Source organism: Amblyomma mixtum, chromosome 3 (genome assembly GCF_055824585.1).
Source record: "Amblyomma mixtum isolate Tamu chromosome 3, ASM5582458v1, whole genome shotgun sequence".
Taxonomy (NCBI): Eukaryota; Metazoa; Arthropoda; class Arachnida; order Ixodida; family Ixodidae; genus Amblyomma; species Amblyomma mixtum.
Genome location: NC_143014.1, coordinates 192,655,223 through 192,675,040, shown reverse-complemented (window position 1 = coordinate 192,675,040; position 19,818 = coordinate 192,655,223). Strand labels below are relative to the sequence as shown.

The 19,818-nt window shown below is 43.5% G+C and overlaps 1 protein-coding gene across 2 annotated transcripts in view; it reads right to left on the bottom strand.

Moving 5' to 3' along the window:
• The window catches only part of LOC149353108 (transcription factor A, mitochondrial-like), a 29,715-nt gene extending 12,725 nt beyond the window's left edge, over window positions 1–16,990 (bottom strand). Inside the window, exons 1-5 of one of the 2 annotated variants that reach the window (XM_089582306.1) lie at window positions 16,824–16,990; window positions 16,327–16,490; window positions 13,012–13,082; window positions 12,783–12,932; window positions 2,680–2,775 (exon numbers count right to left, since the gene is read on the bottom strand). In XM_089582306.1, the coding sequence (XP_089438432.1) occupies window positions 2,680–2,775; window positions 12,783–12,932; window positions 13,012–13,082; window positions 16,327–16,490; window positions 16,824–16,894 (552 nt within the window). In that variant the 5' untranslated portion in view covers window positions 16,895–16,990. The remainder of the gene's footprint in view (window positions 1–2,679; window positions 2,776–12,782; window positions 12,933–13,011; window positions 13,083–16,326; window positions 16,491–16,823) is intronic. The other variant, XM_089582307.1, reaches the window with a different exon arrangement.
• Window positions 16,991–19,818: the final 2,828 nt, after the last annotated feature.

Here is a 19,818-nt window from a genome sequence, read left to right as displayed (position 1 = left end):
CTTTCCAAGTTAAGAGCATTGAAAGTTGATAAGCATACATGCTAGCCTCAAAGGTACTCAGTCTTGAAAGGTTTACACTGATAAAAGTTCGGCTACAGAGCATCATCCAGGCCTATGACTACACGAAACCCCCAATATATGCTCACACAGAAAAAACAGCGTGCAGCTTTGACCAAGAATGACTTGGTACTGTTTAAGCCAAAAGCAGCCAACCAACGAGGTTTGTTTCTTAGCCGTATAATGAAGCACTTATGGTACTTCTTCGGCTCTAACCCCGTGTAGGGTAAAGAGAACCCTTGTACAGAGGCCCGTGTACTGTACGATGTCAGTGCACATTAAAGAACCCCAGGTGGTCGAAATTTCCGCAGCCCTCCACTATGGCGTCCCTCATAGCCTGAGTCGCTTTGGGACGTTAAACCCCAATACACCAAACCAAATTGCTAACTCTGCTAACCGCACTCTTGGCTACTTACGCCGTAACCTTGCTTTAGCGCCTCCTACTGTAAAACTTATTGCCTATGTCGCACTTGTCAGACCCAAACTAGAGTATGCTCATTCCATATTCGATCCTTATCAAGCTAACCTAACCAATTTGCTCTAATCTGTCGAAAATCGCGTGGCTAGATTCATACTTTCCAACTACTCCTATCACACTAGCGTCACTGAACTGAAGTCCCAACTTGATCTCCACCCCTTAGCTTCCCGCCGTAAACTAGCACGCCTTTGCCCATATCACAGATTTTTTTCATACCTTCTCTCCGGACAACACCTTCATCCGCCCAGCCCATTGCTTATCCCGCCACAGCCATCCAAAAGCAGTTTATCCCGAGCGTGCCCATAATACAACACTTCAGAAATCATTTTTTTCTACAAACAACCCAGGACTGGAACGACCTTCCCGCCCACATCGCCTTGTTAACAAACCATTATCAATTCAAAACCGCCATCGAAAATGTCCTGTAAAATCACGTGTATTGCCATAGTCCACGCCCACCTCTCATGTAATACCTTGCAAAAGGGCCTTTGAGGTATCAATGAATAAATGAATGAATAAATAAACTGGGTCAGCAGGTGCAAAAAATAACCTTTCTGAACAAGTGGAAACGATTCACCCCTGGCTCAATTTTTTCAGCAGCTGTCTGCTGAAATTTATTTCAGGTAATCAGCGATGGCTATGTGACAGAAAATAAGAAAAACTGGCTTCTTTGGCAATCATAATGCACTGTACATCTTTATCAATATGCTGTTTCATCACGCTGACCGTATAGGAAGGGGCAATTAATCTACGAGCCTTTCAAAGAGAAGGGACAGTTTATGGGTGGAGAGTGAGATTATGTTATTGCGTACCTATACTACAGACTGAGAAATAAGGTACAATGTCTGAAAACAGCTACAACCAAAATTACTTCAATTTCCTCCACTAAACAAAAATCAAGACATTCGAGGAACTGAACTAACATATTGTTCATGCATGGTCTCGTTATCTTCCTGAAGAACAGCGCGAACTTGGACGAGGACTGAAGGAAGACACATAGACAGGCGCTATGTGTCTTCCTTCAGTCCTCGTCCTGTTCTTCAGGAAAATGTCATGCCAACTTGCCCAAGCATCCGTTTTTGGTCTGGTTAGCCACAGAAAACTTCAATTATGGTCTCTGTGCCAGCTGTGATTAACAAAAAACTTATGAGGTGGTTTCATGTCCTAAGAGCTAGTTTCAAAGAGAATCTAAACCACTTTCTAGCAATCCATTAAGACAGCTAGACATTGAGAAATACAACCACATTATGGCTTGGTGTACAACTGAGTTCTACAGGAATGCAAAAAAAAAAATGCTCATTTTACCTGCCTATTTGTCTGAAAAAGCCTCACCAAATACACAAAAAAACTGAGCAATTTAGTATCACTCATGAATCATTTAGGTCTTCAGTGCAAAACAGTTCTGAATGAACATAACAAGACCAACACTCTGCACAATGCAAAAACGACCCTTTCCAGCCCACCTAACAGAAGTCATTAAATTTTACTTGCACCTTTCCCTTGTAAGTGACATTCAGCAGCTACAAGTTGAGTAACATTGCTTGCAACATCTTATCAAGGTAGTTTTACTACAACACCAACTGCTGTTAGTACATTGCCAACAGCTGTAGAATGCAACCCAATGAAGCTATGCTACCTGGAACATTGACATAATTTATAAAGAGTAGTTTACCTTGCATTTTAATACTTCATTTTGCTCCTTTAGTACTTTGAAGCTCACCATCTAAACATGGGCAGCCAGGCCATCCACGACATTTGATGTCTATTCCTGAAAGCTCCACTGCCTTTTGTGATACGCACTTTGCACATAAACAAAAACTGGTAGCACCATCTTACACAGTAGCACTTGCATTAAGAATTTCGATGAGAGGCATGACCAAACACTGCTGCATTGCCAGAACAGAGCAAATTCCTACCAAGCTACTGTGCAAGCTCCTGCATTTTCACCAATGTAATGAGCAGCACCGCGACTGTGGCACCACACAGGTTGGCACCACACAGGTTGGACACCCCCGCATAAAGTGTAGCTGTCTTTTTTTCTCAAGACAAAAATGACTTTTTTGCATGCAGTCCCATGTGTGCATTGCAGGAAAACTGCCTAGAAGACAGCAATGGCACTGAGTGTAGAAGGAACAAAAACACACCTTAGCAGGCTTGTCCTGCAGCTTCTTCCTCATTTCGGTGGAGAATAGCACATAGGCTGACCTGGCCCCTTTGGGTCTGTCCAGCTCTTTCAGTTTCTAGGAAAAAATAAAAAATTCAGTCCATAGCCAACTGGGGTGAAAAGTATTTTGCAGCTTTGCACAAAAAGAAATTCCCAAAAAGAAGTATGGACCACTCAATGCAATTCAAATAAGGGTACAATATTCCCGGCTTAAATTTTTAAGTTTCTACAGCAAAATGTGCTTTGGCTTCAGGCGTAAATAACATATCAATATTTAGTGTTTTACAGTACAAAAATTACCAAACAAACGCTTACCACTAATTTGACACCATAGAGATTTTAACAGAGAATATGTTAAAAAACGCTGATGAAAAAACAAACAAGAACCAGCTCAAGAAGACAGAACCTTTGGCAGAACACAAAACACAGCTGACTTATAAAAGCTCACCACTCATATTAACTTCTTTAGCCATTCGTCCTCTTGTTGCTGATTATTTGGTTATTTGGATCAACAGTCATGAAGGGTTATTTTCATACAATAAACACTTATGTTACAATTACTAACAAGTGCCATGCTCACTTTTATGTGCATGTCCTTTGACTTGTGCTTTTTTTTTACTGCTGCATGTGACAGTACAGACTATTATAATGAAAGGCTAACTATTCCATGTTTCTACAGTGAGAGGAAAAAAATAAAATGTCCGCTAATGTATCTATCAGATCTGATGACTTGGCACAAATCATGTCGCATGGCCCTCTAGCTAATATGGTACTGTGCCTCAGGATTGTTTTTCTCAGTGGGCATTTACTAGATTTGCCGTTCCTTGTAGTTGCACCAATATCCAAGCTTGCTCTTTCTTTGCTACACCTAAATATATCTGATATTGACTTGATTTCTTCTTTAAAATTATCAACATTTGCAAAAATGCAAAATGAAAGTTGTCAAATACAGAAATTAAAATAACGAATGCATAAGTTTTATTATAGTACTTGCCTTAAGAGCTGTGAGACACTACCAAATTTGCCACATTTATAATGCCGGTAAAGCAAAACAGGTTTTGCAATCAGTCACACATCCCACTATATAACTACCATCATGCAGTAGCACCAGGCAGATTAATTAAAATGCTTCTTATCATGCACTACACGATTCAATATACAAGCGATAGTTGTGAGTCAAAGCAACCATTACTTATCCGAACAACCAGCGCATGCACAACAGTAGAAGCAAGGAGTCACAAAATTTAAATGACAACTGCTTGTCACATTTAACTCTTTCCTTACACGCCTATTGAAGTCATTCAACTTGAATGATGGCGCGAAATGGTCCACTCTGCATGATATCAGCAGCTTCTGCACAAGTAATGCCATCCAATATGTTGGAAAAGAACTGTACTTCAGTTTCGATTTTTTTTTTTTTTTATGAGCCTCATGACTGAGTATTTTAAACTTGCCCAGAAGCCTGTTAACGCAGAGAAATCATGGCGAGTATGGCGTCCTTGTCTCGCACCGACCCTGCTCAGCTACAGCGGTGTTCTCACTATTCTGCAGCACCGCCACTTGACTTCGTAGATGCAAGCAGTAGTTTTGTGTGAAAAGATGACGGTCATTCATCTGATTTTAGTTCTGAGATAAATGACTGCTCTGCCCAGTTCAGACTATCAACAGATGCCTGTCTGTAGCCTTCGTTTTCACAGTTGCAGAGGAGATTTGCTGCTTTGCAAGCCTCTCTGAAGGTACCAGGTCTGAATGATTTCATGCTACCAGCAGTGTAGTAAATAATTTATTTATTTTGTTGGGGTTTAACGTCCCAAAGCGACTGAGGCTATGGGAGACGCTGTAGTGAAGGGCTCCGGAAATTTCGTCCACCTGGGGTTCTTTAACGTGCACTGACATCGCACAGTACACGGGCCTCTAGAATTTCGCCTTCATCGAAATTCAGCCGCCGCAGCCGGGATCGAACCCGCGTCTTTCGGGTCAACAGCTGAGCGCCTTAACCACTGAGCCACCATGGCGGGGCTGTAGTAAATAAGAGTTTTTTCCAAGACAACCCAGGGTCGACCTTGGCACTGCACTGTGGAGTAGCCCAAAGCGCCTTGTGTGAGAAATTATTTTTTTTTTACTGACTGGAAAGTCCACCATGAAGAGTTCTGTAACTCTTAATAGTCGTTTCTGACATAGTAACGCATAAAACACATATCCTAGATTTTTTATTGGCCTATTTTCTGAGTGACCATATCTAATATTTTTGTGAATTTTAGTGCAAGTCTTTCAAATTGTGCCAAATATCCTTTTTTCTTCATAAACAAGAGATGTCCCGTTTTTGTCTTTATCTCATTAAAAAGAAAGTTCTATTAGCTACACCATAAGCTACAACTCAGCAACAGTTTTTAATCTGTGGGTCAATACATTTCTTACGTACAACACCCTGAAATTGTTTGTCTTTGCAAGGTAAGGAAATAGTTAAATTCACAATAAATGTTTGCTCACCGATCTTTCTTTATCTCAAAACTTTTAACTAGTAACACTAAACTGACAAATTACTTCACTTGTACATTAGCCCTTTAAACTTGTGATGCATCTCAACACCACCTTCCCACACTATCGCGAAGGACCTTTGAAGATACCAAAAATAAGCATAGAAATACAAACTTCTTACACAGTTAAATGTATTTGCAACATTACTGTCTTGAGGTGCTTCAGTAGAACAAAGGAGAATAACAATCACCCACAAAATACTTCCCATAAGTAATCATCAACTGCACTTACGTATCGAGTGTTCTTGTTTTAATCTGCACAGATTTTTCTTTAAAAACCCACGAAAGATGTGACAATAAAGCCTTTGCAGGTAAATTTTACAGCAGGACGGACATTATGTCTACGGTGGTAGGCAGTTAAAACACCGGTAACTAACTATTACTAACTAATTAATTTTGTATTTTTGGTCTTAGGGCACAACATTATATGGCGGAATTGAGGACCTTCACTATGACAGGCATATCCGCCTCTTAAAATTTCTAAGTCATCGCTGTGGTTCGAGATATAAAACATGAATTATACGCTCAAAACGAACCAACACCAAAACAGACAAGTGAAATGTGCCAGAAGTGGTACAGCCCCACATCAAACCAGGGAACTCTCAGTCACAAAAAACAAGGCACACCCACATGCCAAATTATGAGAGATGTACTATCGTGCTCAGTATGAGCTGCACCGTGCATGCGCGTGGCCATGCGCTTTGAAAAGTTGTACAGTGGCGCCGATCATGGCGTGTTTCCGAGTTATTGGGAGAGAGTTTGGCTGTTCCAGCAAGCACGCTGGAACCCCTCAGCCCCGTTTATCTGAAGGACATTGCTGTCATTTTTTTTTCTTGTTCACTTTGTTTCCGCTGAAGAAGAAACTGCAAGGTGATACAGCATTTTTGTCACCGACCAGACATAGCGTGCGAAGCTTATCAAGGAATGAGCGTTTCTTTCGTGCAGGAAGGGCTATGCAATGGCTTTAGACGTGATTGCAGCAGTATTGGGCACCTGGGACATGCTGCGAGCTGACGAACGCATTGCTCTTTGTTCTGGTCACTATAGGCAGCATTTTTACGCATATAAGTCTGCGGTGCTTCAGTCCAGCATTCCCCGTTCAGTAAAATGATGAAGCGCAAAGTGACATACTGAATATCACCGACTGTGTGAATCGAGACAGGCCCGAGCACAAAGTCTGGGTGTCATTCTAAGGCTACCATTATCAGTTCCTAAACTGATATCACAACAAAACTAAGCGAGGGTGAAAGTGAGAGCAAGCAAGTGGAGTGGAGAACAGCTAAACTCTCTCTAGATAACTGGGAAACACGGCACGATCGGCGCCACTGTACAACCATGCAGAGCGCTCGGGCACGCACTTGCGTGGTGAAGCTCATACTCAGCGCGATAGTACACCTGACTTGTAGTATTCCTGGTTTGGCGCTGCTGATTCGGTCACATGACAGAGCGCAATAATGCAGACGCATCCTACGTGAGGTTTCCGGTGCATTCCTGGTGTTGTTAAAGAGGAGAAGGCGGTAATGGCTGCCAGCCTCGCTTGTCACTTCACCTAGACAGCTTTGCTGATATATTTTCTCTTCTTGCGCTGCCATGCTAAACGCTGCATCAGCCCCATAATTCATTGCTTAAACACACAGGTATCTTTGGCACCTTGGCACTGTACTTGAAGTGTCGCCTACCCCCTCCTTAGGTTTATAATTTGTCTCCAGTGGTGTAGAGAAGAAAGACGCCAGTCAGCCAGATACCCAGGGAATGCTGCTTTGTTTTTTCGCCTTTAACCCCACCTCCCGCCAGGGTGAAGTGTGGCTATACTACTTCCAGCACATCTCACACATTTTTTTTTCAGTATCAGGTCATCCTGCACACACTATCAACATCTCGAACCATTGTGTAAATTTAGAAGTTTTAAAATCTACGATGTTGTACAGCTAAGCTTACCTGCTTAGTGCAATAATCAGAGCGAAAGCTGTTACAGCTTTGGTTTAGCCCTTTGGCCCTGCATTTGGCAGTGAAATCTATATTGTCAGCTACAAGAGAAACCTTAAATGCTAATGCGTATCAGCTAAATCTCATCTGGCCACCCATCGCCTCCCACCTTCTCTCTTTCCCCTCTTCCCTCGCACTTCCCCTCTCCCAAAAATGTGGAAAGGGGAATTCTCTCCCTTCACTTTTCCGTCTGCCAGTCAGAAGGTGGTAGCCACTGAATTGAACTGAATTAAATTTACATCAATCCAATGAATTCAGTTAAATTAATACACTAAATAATTAAGACCTTAGGGCTGATGCTGTAGATTCCATGGCAAAATGCACAGCTATGTGGCTAAACCATAACTAGTTTCGCTGTAAAAGTTCATGAATATAACGAAGAACACATTGTCCACATGCCGCACAATCTATATGCACACAGAGCATACTCATATCTTTCATGGCTGTCTAAAAAAAATCTGTACAGATAAAAAAAAAAACACCTTGTACAAGCTCAAAGTACATGAGGAAGGGTAGGACAGAACAGAACCTGAATTCATTGAGCACATCAGGCTTTTAGCACAGATTATACAGGGCGTTGCTTCAACATAGACTAAAATGTGTCAGTTCGAAATACGAAGGCAGCTAAAATGAAAAGAGCACTTAGCCACTTGCACTGAAGAGAGCCCTTAGCCACTCAGCTAAGTGCTCTCCTCCGTGCAAGTGCATTGTTTCTGACAGGTAAAAATTAAGAGACGAATATGAGCAAGATGTGTGACACACCAGTCTGTGAATCTGGGGTGTTACCTAACTACCTGGCTTCCAACCTCGCGTGGCAGTGTTAACTTGACGAGGAGTCATAGGTGCTGATATTGGCATAAGTGTGAAGACAATCTATTGGTTTCAGACCAATGAATTAATACGAAAGGCTTTATTTCAAGTCATCATCATCGTCATCAGCCTGACTACACCCACTGCAGGGCAAAGGCCTCTCCCATGTCTCTCCAATTAACCGTGTCCTTTGCCAGTTGCCGCCACTGTATCCCCGCAAACTTCTTAATCTCATCCGCCCACCTAACTTTCTGCCGTCCCCTGCTACGCTTGCTTTCTCTTGGAATCCACTCCGTTACCCTTAAGGACCAGCGGTTATCTTGCCTTCGCATTATATGCCCTGCCCAAGCCCATTTCTTCCTCTTGATTTCAACTAAGATGTCATTAACCCGCGTTTGTTCCCTCACCCACTCCGCCCTCTTCCGATCTCTTAACGTTACACCTATCATTTTCCTTTCCATAGCTCGCTGCGTTGTTCTTAACTTAAGCTGAACCCTCTTTGTTAGCCTCCACGTTTCTGCCCCATAGGTGAGTACAGGTAGGATACAGCTGTTGTATACTTTTCTCTTCAGGGATATTGGTAAGCTACCATTCATAATCTGAGAGAACCTGCCATATGCGCTCCACCCCATTCTTATTCTTCTAGTTATTTCCCTCTCATGATCCGGCCGGATCTGCGGTCACTACCTGCCCTAAGTAGACATGTCCTCTTACTACTTCCAGCACCTCGCTACCAATTGCGAACTGCTGTTCCCTTGCTAGGCTGTTGAATATTACTTTGGTTTTCTGCATGTTAATTCTTAGCCCCACCGTTCTGCTCTGCCTGTCTAACTGATTGATCATGCTTTGCAGTTCTTGTCCTGAGTTGCTTAGCAAGGCAATGTCAACAGCGAATCGCAAATTACTCAGGTATCCTCCATTAACTCTTATCCCCAACTGTTCCCATTCCAGTCCCCGGAATACCTCCTGTAAGCAGGCAGTGAAGAGCATTGGCGAGATCGTGTCTCCCTGCCTGACACCTTTCCGTATTGGAATTTTATTGCAGACTTTATGGAGAACTATAGTAGCTGTGCAATCATTATAGATATCTTCCAATATTTTCACATAACAGCTGAGGTTTCCACTGAGTCAAATGCTTTCTCGTAATCAATGAAGGCTATTATAGGGGTTAGTTATATTCTGCGCATTTCTCTATCACCTGATTGATAGTGTGAATGTGGTCTATTGTAGAGTATCCTTTACGAAAGCCTGTCTGATCATTTGGTTGACTAAAATCCAAGGTTGTCCTGACTCTATTAGCGATTACCTTAGTAAATACCTTGTAGGCAACGGACAATAAGCTGATTGGTCTGTAATTCTTCAAGTCCTTGACGTCTCCTTTCTTATGAATTAAGATAACGTTAGCGTTCTTCCAAGCTTCTGGTACTCTCGAGGTCACAAGGCATTGCGTATACAGGGTGGCTAGTTTTTGTAGCACAATCTCTCCTCCGTCCTTCAACAAATCTGCTGTTACCTGATCCTCACCAGCTGCTTTCCCTCTTTGCATTGCTCCTAAGGCTTTCTTTACTTCCTCCTTCGTTACTGGCAGGATGTCCCATTGCTGTGCTCGACTGCCTCCCTCAGTAACTTGATGATTACATTCGCTACTGTACTTTTTGCAAATATTGCCACGTTCACGTTTGCATAAGACTGAAGTCACTATCTGATAATTACAGTGCTAAAGAGATATCTCTTCTCCCAAAACTTTTTGCATAAGAAGCCTAACCGCATCTAAAAAGTGAACTGCAGAAACTAAAATGACGTGGGTGTGTAACTATATCACTTTGGCAGAGACTGGGCTGTGGCTCGCACACCGATAGAAAGGCGAACAAAAAGCTTGCCACCAGACAAAATTGACGCAACAGAAACACTAGGCCTGGAAGCGCAGCAAAAGGTAAATGCACTCAAAACTACGTGAGCAAATATCAAAACAGAGGTAGTGTGGTTGCGTGCCAGTCCTCTGTTTTCTGGAAAACCACACTTTTACGCAGCACTTGCTAATTCTAAGCTTTTTTTTTGTGTAAAATTTGAGCAGGTTTAAGTGATATATTAATGATACATTGAAGAGGGCATGATTTCTTTGGCAGAAAACTCCTCATAAATTTGGAGGCAAACAACTGCCAAGTGAGTTTCTTTGAGTGCCGCCAGCCTATCCACACTTGTGGAGCGACGATGCTGCCACCTATAGGTTAATCTCGCGACCAATAGACGTTGAGTACACTATAAGAGCCAATGGGAAGTGGCGAAAGAATGACATAGTGGTGACATTACGACATGAACATTAGGAACTGCTAATACCATAAATACCAGGGGGCGCTGTGTCATTAGTTTCCGCTACAGTTGCTGGAAGCTTTCCCACAGTACTGCATTCCTCGTCTCCATGCCTCCAGATTTGGAAGGTATACACGAACTGCTGCCTCGTGTTTCCAGTGCAACAATCCCCTTTGTAATGCCAAGTATATATGCCCTCGCAATGTCGTTTTTTCAGGTGATAATTTAAAACCAACCGTAGTTGGCACAGCTCAAACCGACGATGTCGTGAAATAACACTAACAAGAAACAGGAAACGAGAATTTTTTAACCTCATTTAAACAGCATGTTGCGCACTTATGCAGGCCCTAGAGGACAACCAAGAGACGTTGGAAGGGTGTCTCTATATGTAATTTACCTGTTATGGCTTGTTCTACCTATTCTCACAACAGTGGGCTGTGACAGCCACACACCCTTCTAAACCTGGCAGCAGGGGAAAACGAATGCGTTACTCTAAAATTTTCTAGTGACTCTAACTTCCGATAGTGTTCCTGTATATGCTCCCTCAGAGAGCGCAGCAGCGTGCAGATCCACCATTACGTTCTAAGCTCTGCAGGAAAGCGACCCTTCATGTGGTAGGAGCTGCGATTTCGGCATTGCCAGCAGTATTCAGTATTTCACTTGCTTTATCTTAGCCCGCAAGTGACTTTGGATCAGAAACATGTTTTCCTTTCTTAAACTCGCAGCCGCTGATGATCGTGACATAACTCGTCCAGACATTTTCAGCAATTTCCACAGCGTTTTGCTGCATCATGGCATGAACGAGATTGCCATGCATTTCATTAAGCATTCAGATAATGCTTGCCAATTTCCACTCCAGTCATGGCGTAAGGCGTCGACTGTAACGGAGCATCTCGTTACTGCCATCACCTCCGGTAAATCTCATACATGCGCAATTGTGTGCCCGGTGCTCTGGTAACAGGAACACAGTACATGCTATGCTAAATGGAGACGTTTAGCGTAGCATGTACCTCCACCATGTACCACTCGTCCCCAGTTACAGCACCAGTACCAGAGTGCACGGGCAGATGGTGCCAGATGCCTGCACATGGTGTCTCAGGGAGTTCTGAGTACGCGAAGCAGTAGCGCTGCATCTGTGAAGTCAGGTGTACCGTAATGAATTGGAACATTGCCCATTAGCAGGACCAGGTGATCGTCAATCTGCAATTAGCATTACATGCAGTGTGGGGAAAACAGTCACACAACTCTGCTTTCTACGGAAGCGTATACAGGTACAGGAATACTAGCTTCTGCTGAGATTAGTGATTTTCGCAGCAAAACATAAACATTGCATTTTTTTTTTTAAACAGTAATAGAAGCATATGTGTATTGCCTTATTTTAATTTTTTCCTTCTTTCATGCTATTTGCAGAATGAATACCAACCAACTAGCCCATTGAAGAACTTTGTGAAGCGACAATACACCGGCCCAGTCTTTACCAAAATGATACAATCAAGATACTTGGAGACATACGGTAAAAAAGCTGAGTGACAATGTGAGTAGAAAAAGCAATGAATTTTTAACAGGCACGACCATGTATGAGCTTTCTTATCACACAAGGTGGGTCCTCAAATATGACAAACCTTTTTCTCTTGTTCCTATTTGTGAATTAGAACATGCACAAACGTCATAGACAAACTTTGCTGCTGTCACAAACCTTTTATGCTTGTATAATGACGACAGAACCAAGCTACTTTGTACTTTAGGAATGACACTACAAATGTTGCTTGAAGGCAAAATAAACCCCAAAAAGTACACTAGTATGGAACGGATGGAACAAAAAGCAGCAAGCTTTGCTGACGTTGAAATAGAATGAATTACAGACCAAAAAGAAATGAAAGCTATGAATCAATAAGGTAATGCACCTAATTAAATTTTTGCAGTATCATAGGCTACTATGAGACGACAACCACCGTTTAACTGTAACAAAAATATTTTGTCACATTGTGGTCACTTCCCAAGATTTACCTACTGCTTGCCCAGGACAATGCTAAACACAGCGAAAATCCAACCAGATGGCTGTACTGTTCATTCTTTAGATGAAATTAAGTACAGCACTTGTGGCCCTTAACAGCTGCTTGGTGGCTTGCTGACATTAAAGTTTACTCTACCTCTACATTAAAGTTTTCTCTACTTTTAACTTAATATCTGTCACAAGAATGGGTCAACACTGCCATAACAAAGTGGCTTTCATGTAACAGTGTCCCTGTTTGTTCTATGCACCACAGCACACTCAGGGCACCAGGAGGCAAGTGTGACCCAAGAAAAATCACAGCCAAAAGAATGTGCCAGCTAAAAACAGGAGGATCCAGTTGTATTTTGCAGTTATAAACTGCGTTTTTTTTTCTTCTTCAAAATGAACCTGTCAGTGGTATCCCAACAGTCACATCTACATACTCACATCATTCAACCTCCTTTTGCTGACTTTCAACTTCTTGTTGAGCCTGACTTCTGCAAGGGCCTCTTTCTGCTGTTCAGTCAGTACAGAAGTGTAGGCAGCCTTTTCTTTCTCGTACTGCTCGAAGCGTTCACGAGATAGGGCAGCATATTTCTACAATTGAAACATTAATACGGTTAGAAACTGTGCTGTGCCATCTCCATACAAACATCTGTGGTGTAAAAAGACTCACATTTTTGGTGACTTCATCCACTGTTCGCCATTTTCCCGCAACTGTTTTGATGACTTCAGTGGGTGTAAGGGCTGTAATAATTAAAAACAAAAGGTAAAAATATTTATTTTAACAACTTAATTCACATCATAGCTCTAAAGTCTTGTTTTTTCAAAGTTTCAAAGTTTATTTCCCATCTAACACTACAGATGGAGGAATCGTAGAAAAAAGCTGCCCTTGGGCAGCTTGACGAGTCTACAATCCTAATTATTGACAGGGAGGCAACACAAGAGTTTATACAATTTTAAAAAACAAGCACATCAAGGAAGCACCCGAGAATACACGAAACAGCAATATGTATACATAATGAAACTTAAACCATGTTATTCAAAAACAAATTATGTAGTTCACGACGTAAAAAGAAAACAAATCGAGGTTAATGTGGATATACCTATTTAACTTCTCTGAGGTAAACTGCCCTGGTACTAAAATACTGGTTTGGTTTATTAGGGTTTAACGTCCCAAAGCAACTCAGGTTATAAGGGATGCTGTAGTGAAGGGCTCCGGAAATTTGGACCACCTGGGGTTCTTTAACGTGCACTGACATCGCACAGTACACGGGCCTCTAGAATTTCGCCTCCATCGAAATTCGGCCGCCACGGCCGGGATCGAACCTGCATCTTTCAGGTCAGCAGCTGAGCGCCGTAACCACTGAGCCACCGCGGCGGGTACTAAAATACTGGAAAAGAACATGCATGCACAAAAATAAGTTTGAATGCCTGAGTCACAAGACTTGAGAGATTTCACAAATAAACACCATCCTTCATATTTTATTCAACACAACTGATTCCTGCAGCAAGTGGCCTATGCCAGTTGAGGAAGGGACTGGCCCTTCAGTGCCACTGAAAGTTCCACTAACAAATTAGTACCCTAAGCTGCAAGGTTCATACTATTTGGCAATATATAATTAGGTTCTGAGAAACTTCAGAAAAGAAACCAAGGGCTTCCTGGGGGACACATCATGTAGCTCATGTTGGCATCTCAGACTTTCCTTAGGTCTGAAAACCTATTATGGCTGCTGCATTAACACCAAGTTAGCAGCTATGCAATCTAGCTATGCCGACTTAAAAGAGATGACAAATGTTGCAAAGATATCATTAATTAGCTATAGTGAATGTGTCACCTTTTTAACAATAAGCTCAGACCAGATATACAGGATTAAACATATTTATTTTCTTAGAAGGAACAATATGATTTGCAAAGCATGTGCATTTCACTTCCATGGCCAAACTTTATCCGAATTCACCTAATTACACATATATGCTCCACACAGCTATAGTGCCAGTGCAACTGACATGATTGGTTAATACCTCAATATCAATGTCAGCATGAGATGCCATACCAGGAAGTGTGGTTGCTCATAAATTTTTGTGCTGATTAACTAAAAGAGAACTGTAATATACTGATTCGGTCAACTGCTACATCATCAAACTTAAAATGGGCCTCGTATCGGGCTTTGCCATTCAGTAGCATAACAAGGTGTGTTCAATGTCAACTTCAGCAACAGGTATTTCAGAGCATATGCATGTGTTACAGGAATCTCATGACTAGGTTTAGACTTCTACCAACTGTGCAATAAGATACGTATTTACAATATCACATATTTGCTGCAATTACCCTGGCACTTAACATACTATAAGATGCAGAGAAAGAACTTTATTAATTCTGACCAAAATTCAAGTCTGCAGTTTAAATACCAAAGGCAGCCAAACTTGAATATTTAAAAAAATTATGTTCATTAAATCAACGATTCTGGTCCACAGGGCACATAACGGCTCTTTTATCTCGGTTTTATGCCTTGTCTTTATTGCTACTGTCACAAAAAACTAAAAAGCAAGCATGTCAAAATGCGCCGAAGAGCCCACACTACATTTACAAGCAACAAAACAGGGTCCTACAAATGCCAGACCCACCATAAAAGCTACTGTACCAGTTCACACAGTTAACATTAATGGTACAAATAACTTTCTTTGTAAGAGAAAAACGTGCTTATTCATGAAGCGTAGGGTTTCCCAGTCTTTGTTTAATCACAGAAAATAAATTTATTTCTTGATGATATAGCTTTTTAAGTTCTTTCAAACAACCACACTCTAATGCAAAAACATTTCACATCACAGCTGCCATTTCTAAAGAGCAGCCGCTTTAGGAAAAAGGAGAGAAATACGCTATTCAAGCACTGCGGTCTGAGCCATGACCTTGGAAGAATGGTAAACCTTTCAGTGAAAGGTGTCACTAATAACCATTAAATGTGGCGATTCAAGTCTCTGAAGAGACAGGAGGAATGGTTCAGCTCTCCCAGACATATGCAGCGTTAGCTGGGAGAAGGCAGCAGAGTGCCTTAACAGCTCTGAGGCAAACACAACATGAATGGTAATTGGGATGCACCCTATATACTTGGTACTCATGAATAGCAAGGGGCACCGTCTTGCTTTAAATAGGTGTAGTGTTTAACCCTGTCTGAAAATGAGGCCTTGCCTTGAGCAATGAGGGTAAAATGGCTGTTAAATCGTGGCCACAGCGACTGCTATTCGATGTATGCAAAATGCAAAGATGCCTGTGTGCGGGCAACACCAGTGCACAGTGAAGAGCCCCAGGTGATCAAAATTAGTGTGGAGCCCTTCACTATAATGCCTCTCTTTGCTCCGCATGTGCAGCTTAGGGATGTTAAAATGTGATAAATCATACACCAATGCTTTTTTACATTACAGAAGGAAAAACTGAAAGGGTAACAGGACGTGCAAATTGTTTTCTGCTGGTGCAGCTCATCTAGAGTTTAGAAAATATGGCAGGTGAAGACATGCACAAGTCATCAAGTCATCAAGCGAATGGCCATCCCGTTTGTTTTGTTTTTTTTTTTCATCAGAACAAACTGTAACGAACTGACAACACACAACTGCATGCATATTGATCGCTCAAACTAATATGCAACAGTGCAAATGACTGTTAACAACCGTCAAAAAGAAAATAAGCTAGAATTCCGTAACACCACGGCCACACATCACATCTAACTAATCTAAAGGATCAATAAAGGAACTGTGACCTGTGCAGTTAAATTCTGCGTTTCTGCACATATCTAGTTGTCGGCTTAGAATGATGCACTAACGTCGCCGAGGTCACTGCGCGTCGAGTACAGACTACAAGAACTATGATAGCATACTGAACGCGTGTCTTGAAGGCCCCATCTGCACTCGGCCTTGTTCTTATTTCTTTTTACTGATCCTATATATGTGCACACTTTACGCAAGACACTTCCGCACCACAGAGCGCCTTCCACACCTGGATTTTCCTTCAGGACGGCTTTTCTGGCGTCCGCTGCGAAGAGGATGAAACCAGAGGGTGGTCGTTTCGGTGCTGGTGGAAGGGTGCTAGCATTGCTGTGCTTCTGTGTCGCCAATCCCCGCGCGGAACCCTGGAGTAACCGGGTACAGCTGCCGGCTGCGCTAATGTGTGGAACACCACAGAAGAGGCTTTGGTATTTTAAAGGGCACAGCTCAAGCAAAGGAGGAAGATAAGTACTAAGTTACGGGTTCCCATTACACATATGTGAAGGTAAGGGTTCACACAACTTTGCAAAAATTACTTGCGTATCACTGTTGTTTAGCACAGAGCGAACATCGAAAATCAAACTGCAAATCGAGATTTTAAGAATTGCTTTATGAAGAAGAGAATCAGCTGGGAACCACACTGCAGCACTCAGTCATGGATCTGTTTACACTACGTCTATTACAGACATATTTAATTTTGGAATGTTCAAGATTTAAACACCGTCATACCATAAGCTACGTCCAATAGCTTGCTTGTTCGCAAAAAATCCTCTCAGCGCGGCCGACATGCTTAGCGCCATTTTCTATCAACCGTTGACGTCGATGGATGGATGAATGATAATGGCTTTACCCTTTGTATCGGGCGGCAGCTTTCGCCACCTAGCTTATACTTCCCCCATTGTTAATTGATTTTTCTTTTCCCTTTCTTTCAATTTCGCTCTTACAATGTCTAGTTTGGCTATCCTTTTCCTCTCCAAATTCACCCCTTCGCGTACAGGGGGAAGACGCATGCACGCGACAGCGCGAAACCGACGGCAACGCGAAACGGCGACAGCGCTCAGTGTGGCTGGCATAGCACACCGCAAAGGTATTCGCAAATGCAACAACAGTAAAAAAAAAAATTGCAAGAATTTATACCGGCCGCTGTGAAACCCGCCAAAAGATGTACCGTATTTCTGTGAAATAGTATAATTCTAGTTCTGCATGCAATGCTTTCCTTGTCAGGCAAATCTGCTACGCGGCAGCGTGCATTTTCTAGCGAATGATAACGATCGCTCGACGACAGCTGAGACCACATGCATGAAACATAAATGAGCGCATTCACTTCGTAAATGTCCAGTCTGCCTACTGAAGCAGTTAGCAGTCAATGAAACCAACTCAATGAAATTGTTTACAAAACTGGTGCGCCTGGTGCACCGACTGCTTCTGCAACTCGGCGCCAAGCCGCATCAGAATGACCGCGATGTTTATAGTACCTGTGCTGCAGGTCCCAAAAGACCTGCTCACACTCGACGGCGTCAATAAGGCGCTCATTGAAGTTTTGGTTGGCCGTCGTTTTGTAGGAAGCGCGAATACGCGGCGATCGCAATGCAACGCTTCAAAAAAAAAAAAAAAAAAAGCACGCGAAATGACCGGCAGTGACGTACGCTGAGCTTTCATGCTATTGGCTGATCGCGCATGCACTTCCGGGCGAACGGGCGAAATTTTATAATCAACAGGCGGTGGCGTGGAGGCGTCTACAAACAGATGTCTACCCACACCCAATTCTATGCAAACATTTAATTCCTGAAATAGAAGACGATAAATGCAAGAAGTGCGGAGCGAGAGGGTCCCTCGACCACATAATATGGGAGTGTAGCCAATCCCCAGGCAGGGCGAAGAACATTAATAGTAGAGACGCCTGGGAGACCTTGCTCCGGAGCTCGGACCCTGAGCTCCAGCTCACCGCCGTCCGACTGGCTGAAGAGGCCGCCGGGATACAAGAGATCCCGGCCAGCATCTGACGCGACTACCCCATGCGGCCGGATCTCTCCTGATCCTCCTCCCTCAACTGAGGGTATGGGACAGGGGAGGTCTGGGTGAGGTAGTCTCATTCTGTTGGACAATAAAGGCTGAGCTGCATGCACGCGAAAACTCACGCGAACGCGAACGCGACGGCGGCACGCGTCGCGCGAAGCTCCGCGCGAAGCTTCGCGCGAACGAAATGTATGTGTCGCTTGGCTCGTCGCTCGGATCTGCCGAAATAGAAAATTTCGCCTGTTCGCCCGGAAGTGCATGCGCGATCAGCCAATTGCATGAACGCTCAGCGTACGTCACTGCCGGTCATTTCGCGTGCTTTTTTTTTTTTTTTTGAAGCGTTGCATTGCGATCGCCGCGTATTCACGCTTCCTACAAAACGACGGCCAACCAAAACTTCAGTGAGCGCCCTTATTGACGCCGTCGAGTGCGAGCAGGTCTTTTGAGACCTGCAGCACAGGTACTATGAACATCGCGGCCGTTCTGATGCGGCTTGGTGCCGAGTTGCAGAAGCCGTCGGTGCACCAGGCGCACCAGTTTCGTAAACAATTTCATTGAGTGCTAACTGCTTCAGTAGGCAGACTGGACATTTACGAAGTGAATGCGCTCATTTATATTTCATGCATGTGGTCTTAGCTGCCGTCGAGCGATCATCATTCGCTAGAAAATGCGCGCTGCCGCGTAGCAGATTTGCCTGACAAGGAAACATTGCATGCAGAACTAGAACATTTCACAGAAATACGGTACAGGCTTTATCTTGTGGCGGGTTTAACGGCGGCCGGATTAAATTCTTGCAATTTTTTTTACTGTTGTTGCATTTGCGAATACCTTTGCGGTGTGCTATGCCAGGAACACTGAGCGCTGTCGCCGTTTCGCGTTGCCGTCGGTTTCGCGCTGTCGCGTGCATGCGTCTTGCCCCTGTACGCGACACAGCGAACCACGTTCGCCTTCGTCGCGCCGCTCGTCGCGTCGCTCTCTTTTTCGCTTACATGCGTTCCAGGCTTAACTTCACTTCACTTCTATTTCGGCAGATCCGAGCGACGAGCCAAGCGACACATACATTTCGTTCGCGCGAAGCTTCGCGCGAAGCTTCGCGCGACGCGTGCCGCCGTCGCGTTCGCGTGAGTTTTCGCGTGCATGCAGCTCAGCCTTTATGTCTTTTGCTGTCCCCTCTGGGAGGGCTGGGCGGAGTTCTGCGCACCTCAGAACCAAGTGCTCTATGGTCTCCGTTTCCGTTTTACAAGCAGGGCACAGCCGCCGCGGTGGCCCAGTGGTTATGGTGCTCGGCTGCTGACCCGAAAGACGCGGGTTCGATCCCGGCCGCGGCGGCTGGAATTTCTTTGGAGGAGAAATTCTAGAGGCCCGTGTACTGTGCGATGTCAGTGCACGTTAAAGAACCCCAGGTGGCCGAAATTTCCGGAGCCCTTCACTACGGCGTCCCTACGTTAAACCCCATAAACCAAACCAAACCAAGCAGGGCACAAAATATCTACTTCTTCCATGACTTCTTCAAATTTGGACCTTAAATATCTACTTCTTCCATGACTTCTTCAAATTTGGACCTTATCGACGTCCGGCTATTTCGACGGTTTTTCGACATTTTTGGCTCTACTTATTTAACTAATCATCCTATCGACATAATTTTGTTTTTGCGCATTATCCTTACATCATCCTCTGTCTATTACAACTATTCGTTTGATCCTATCTC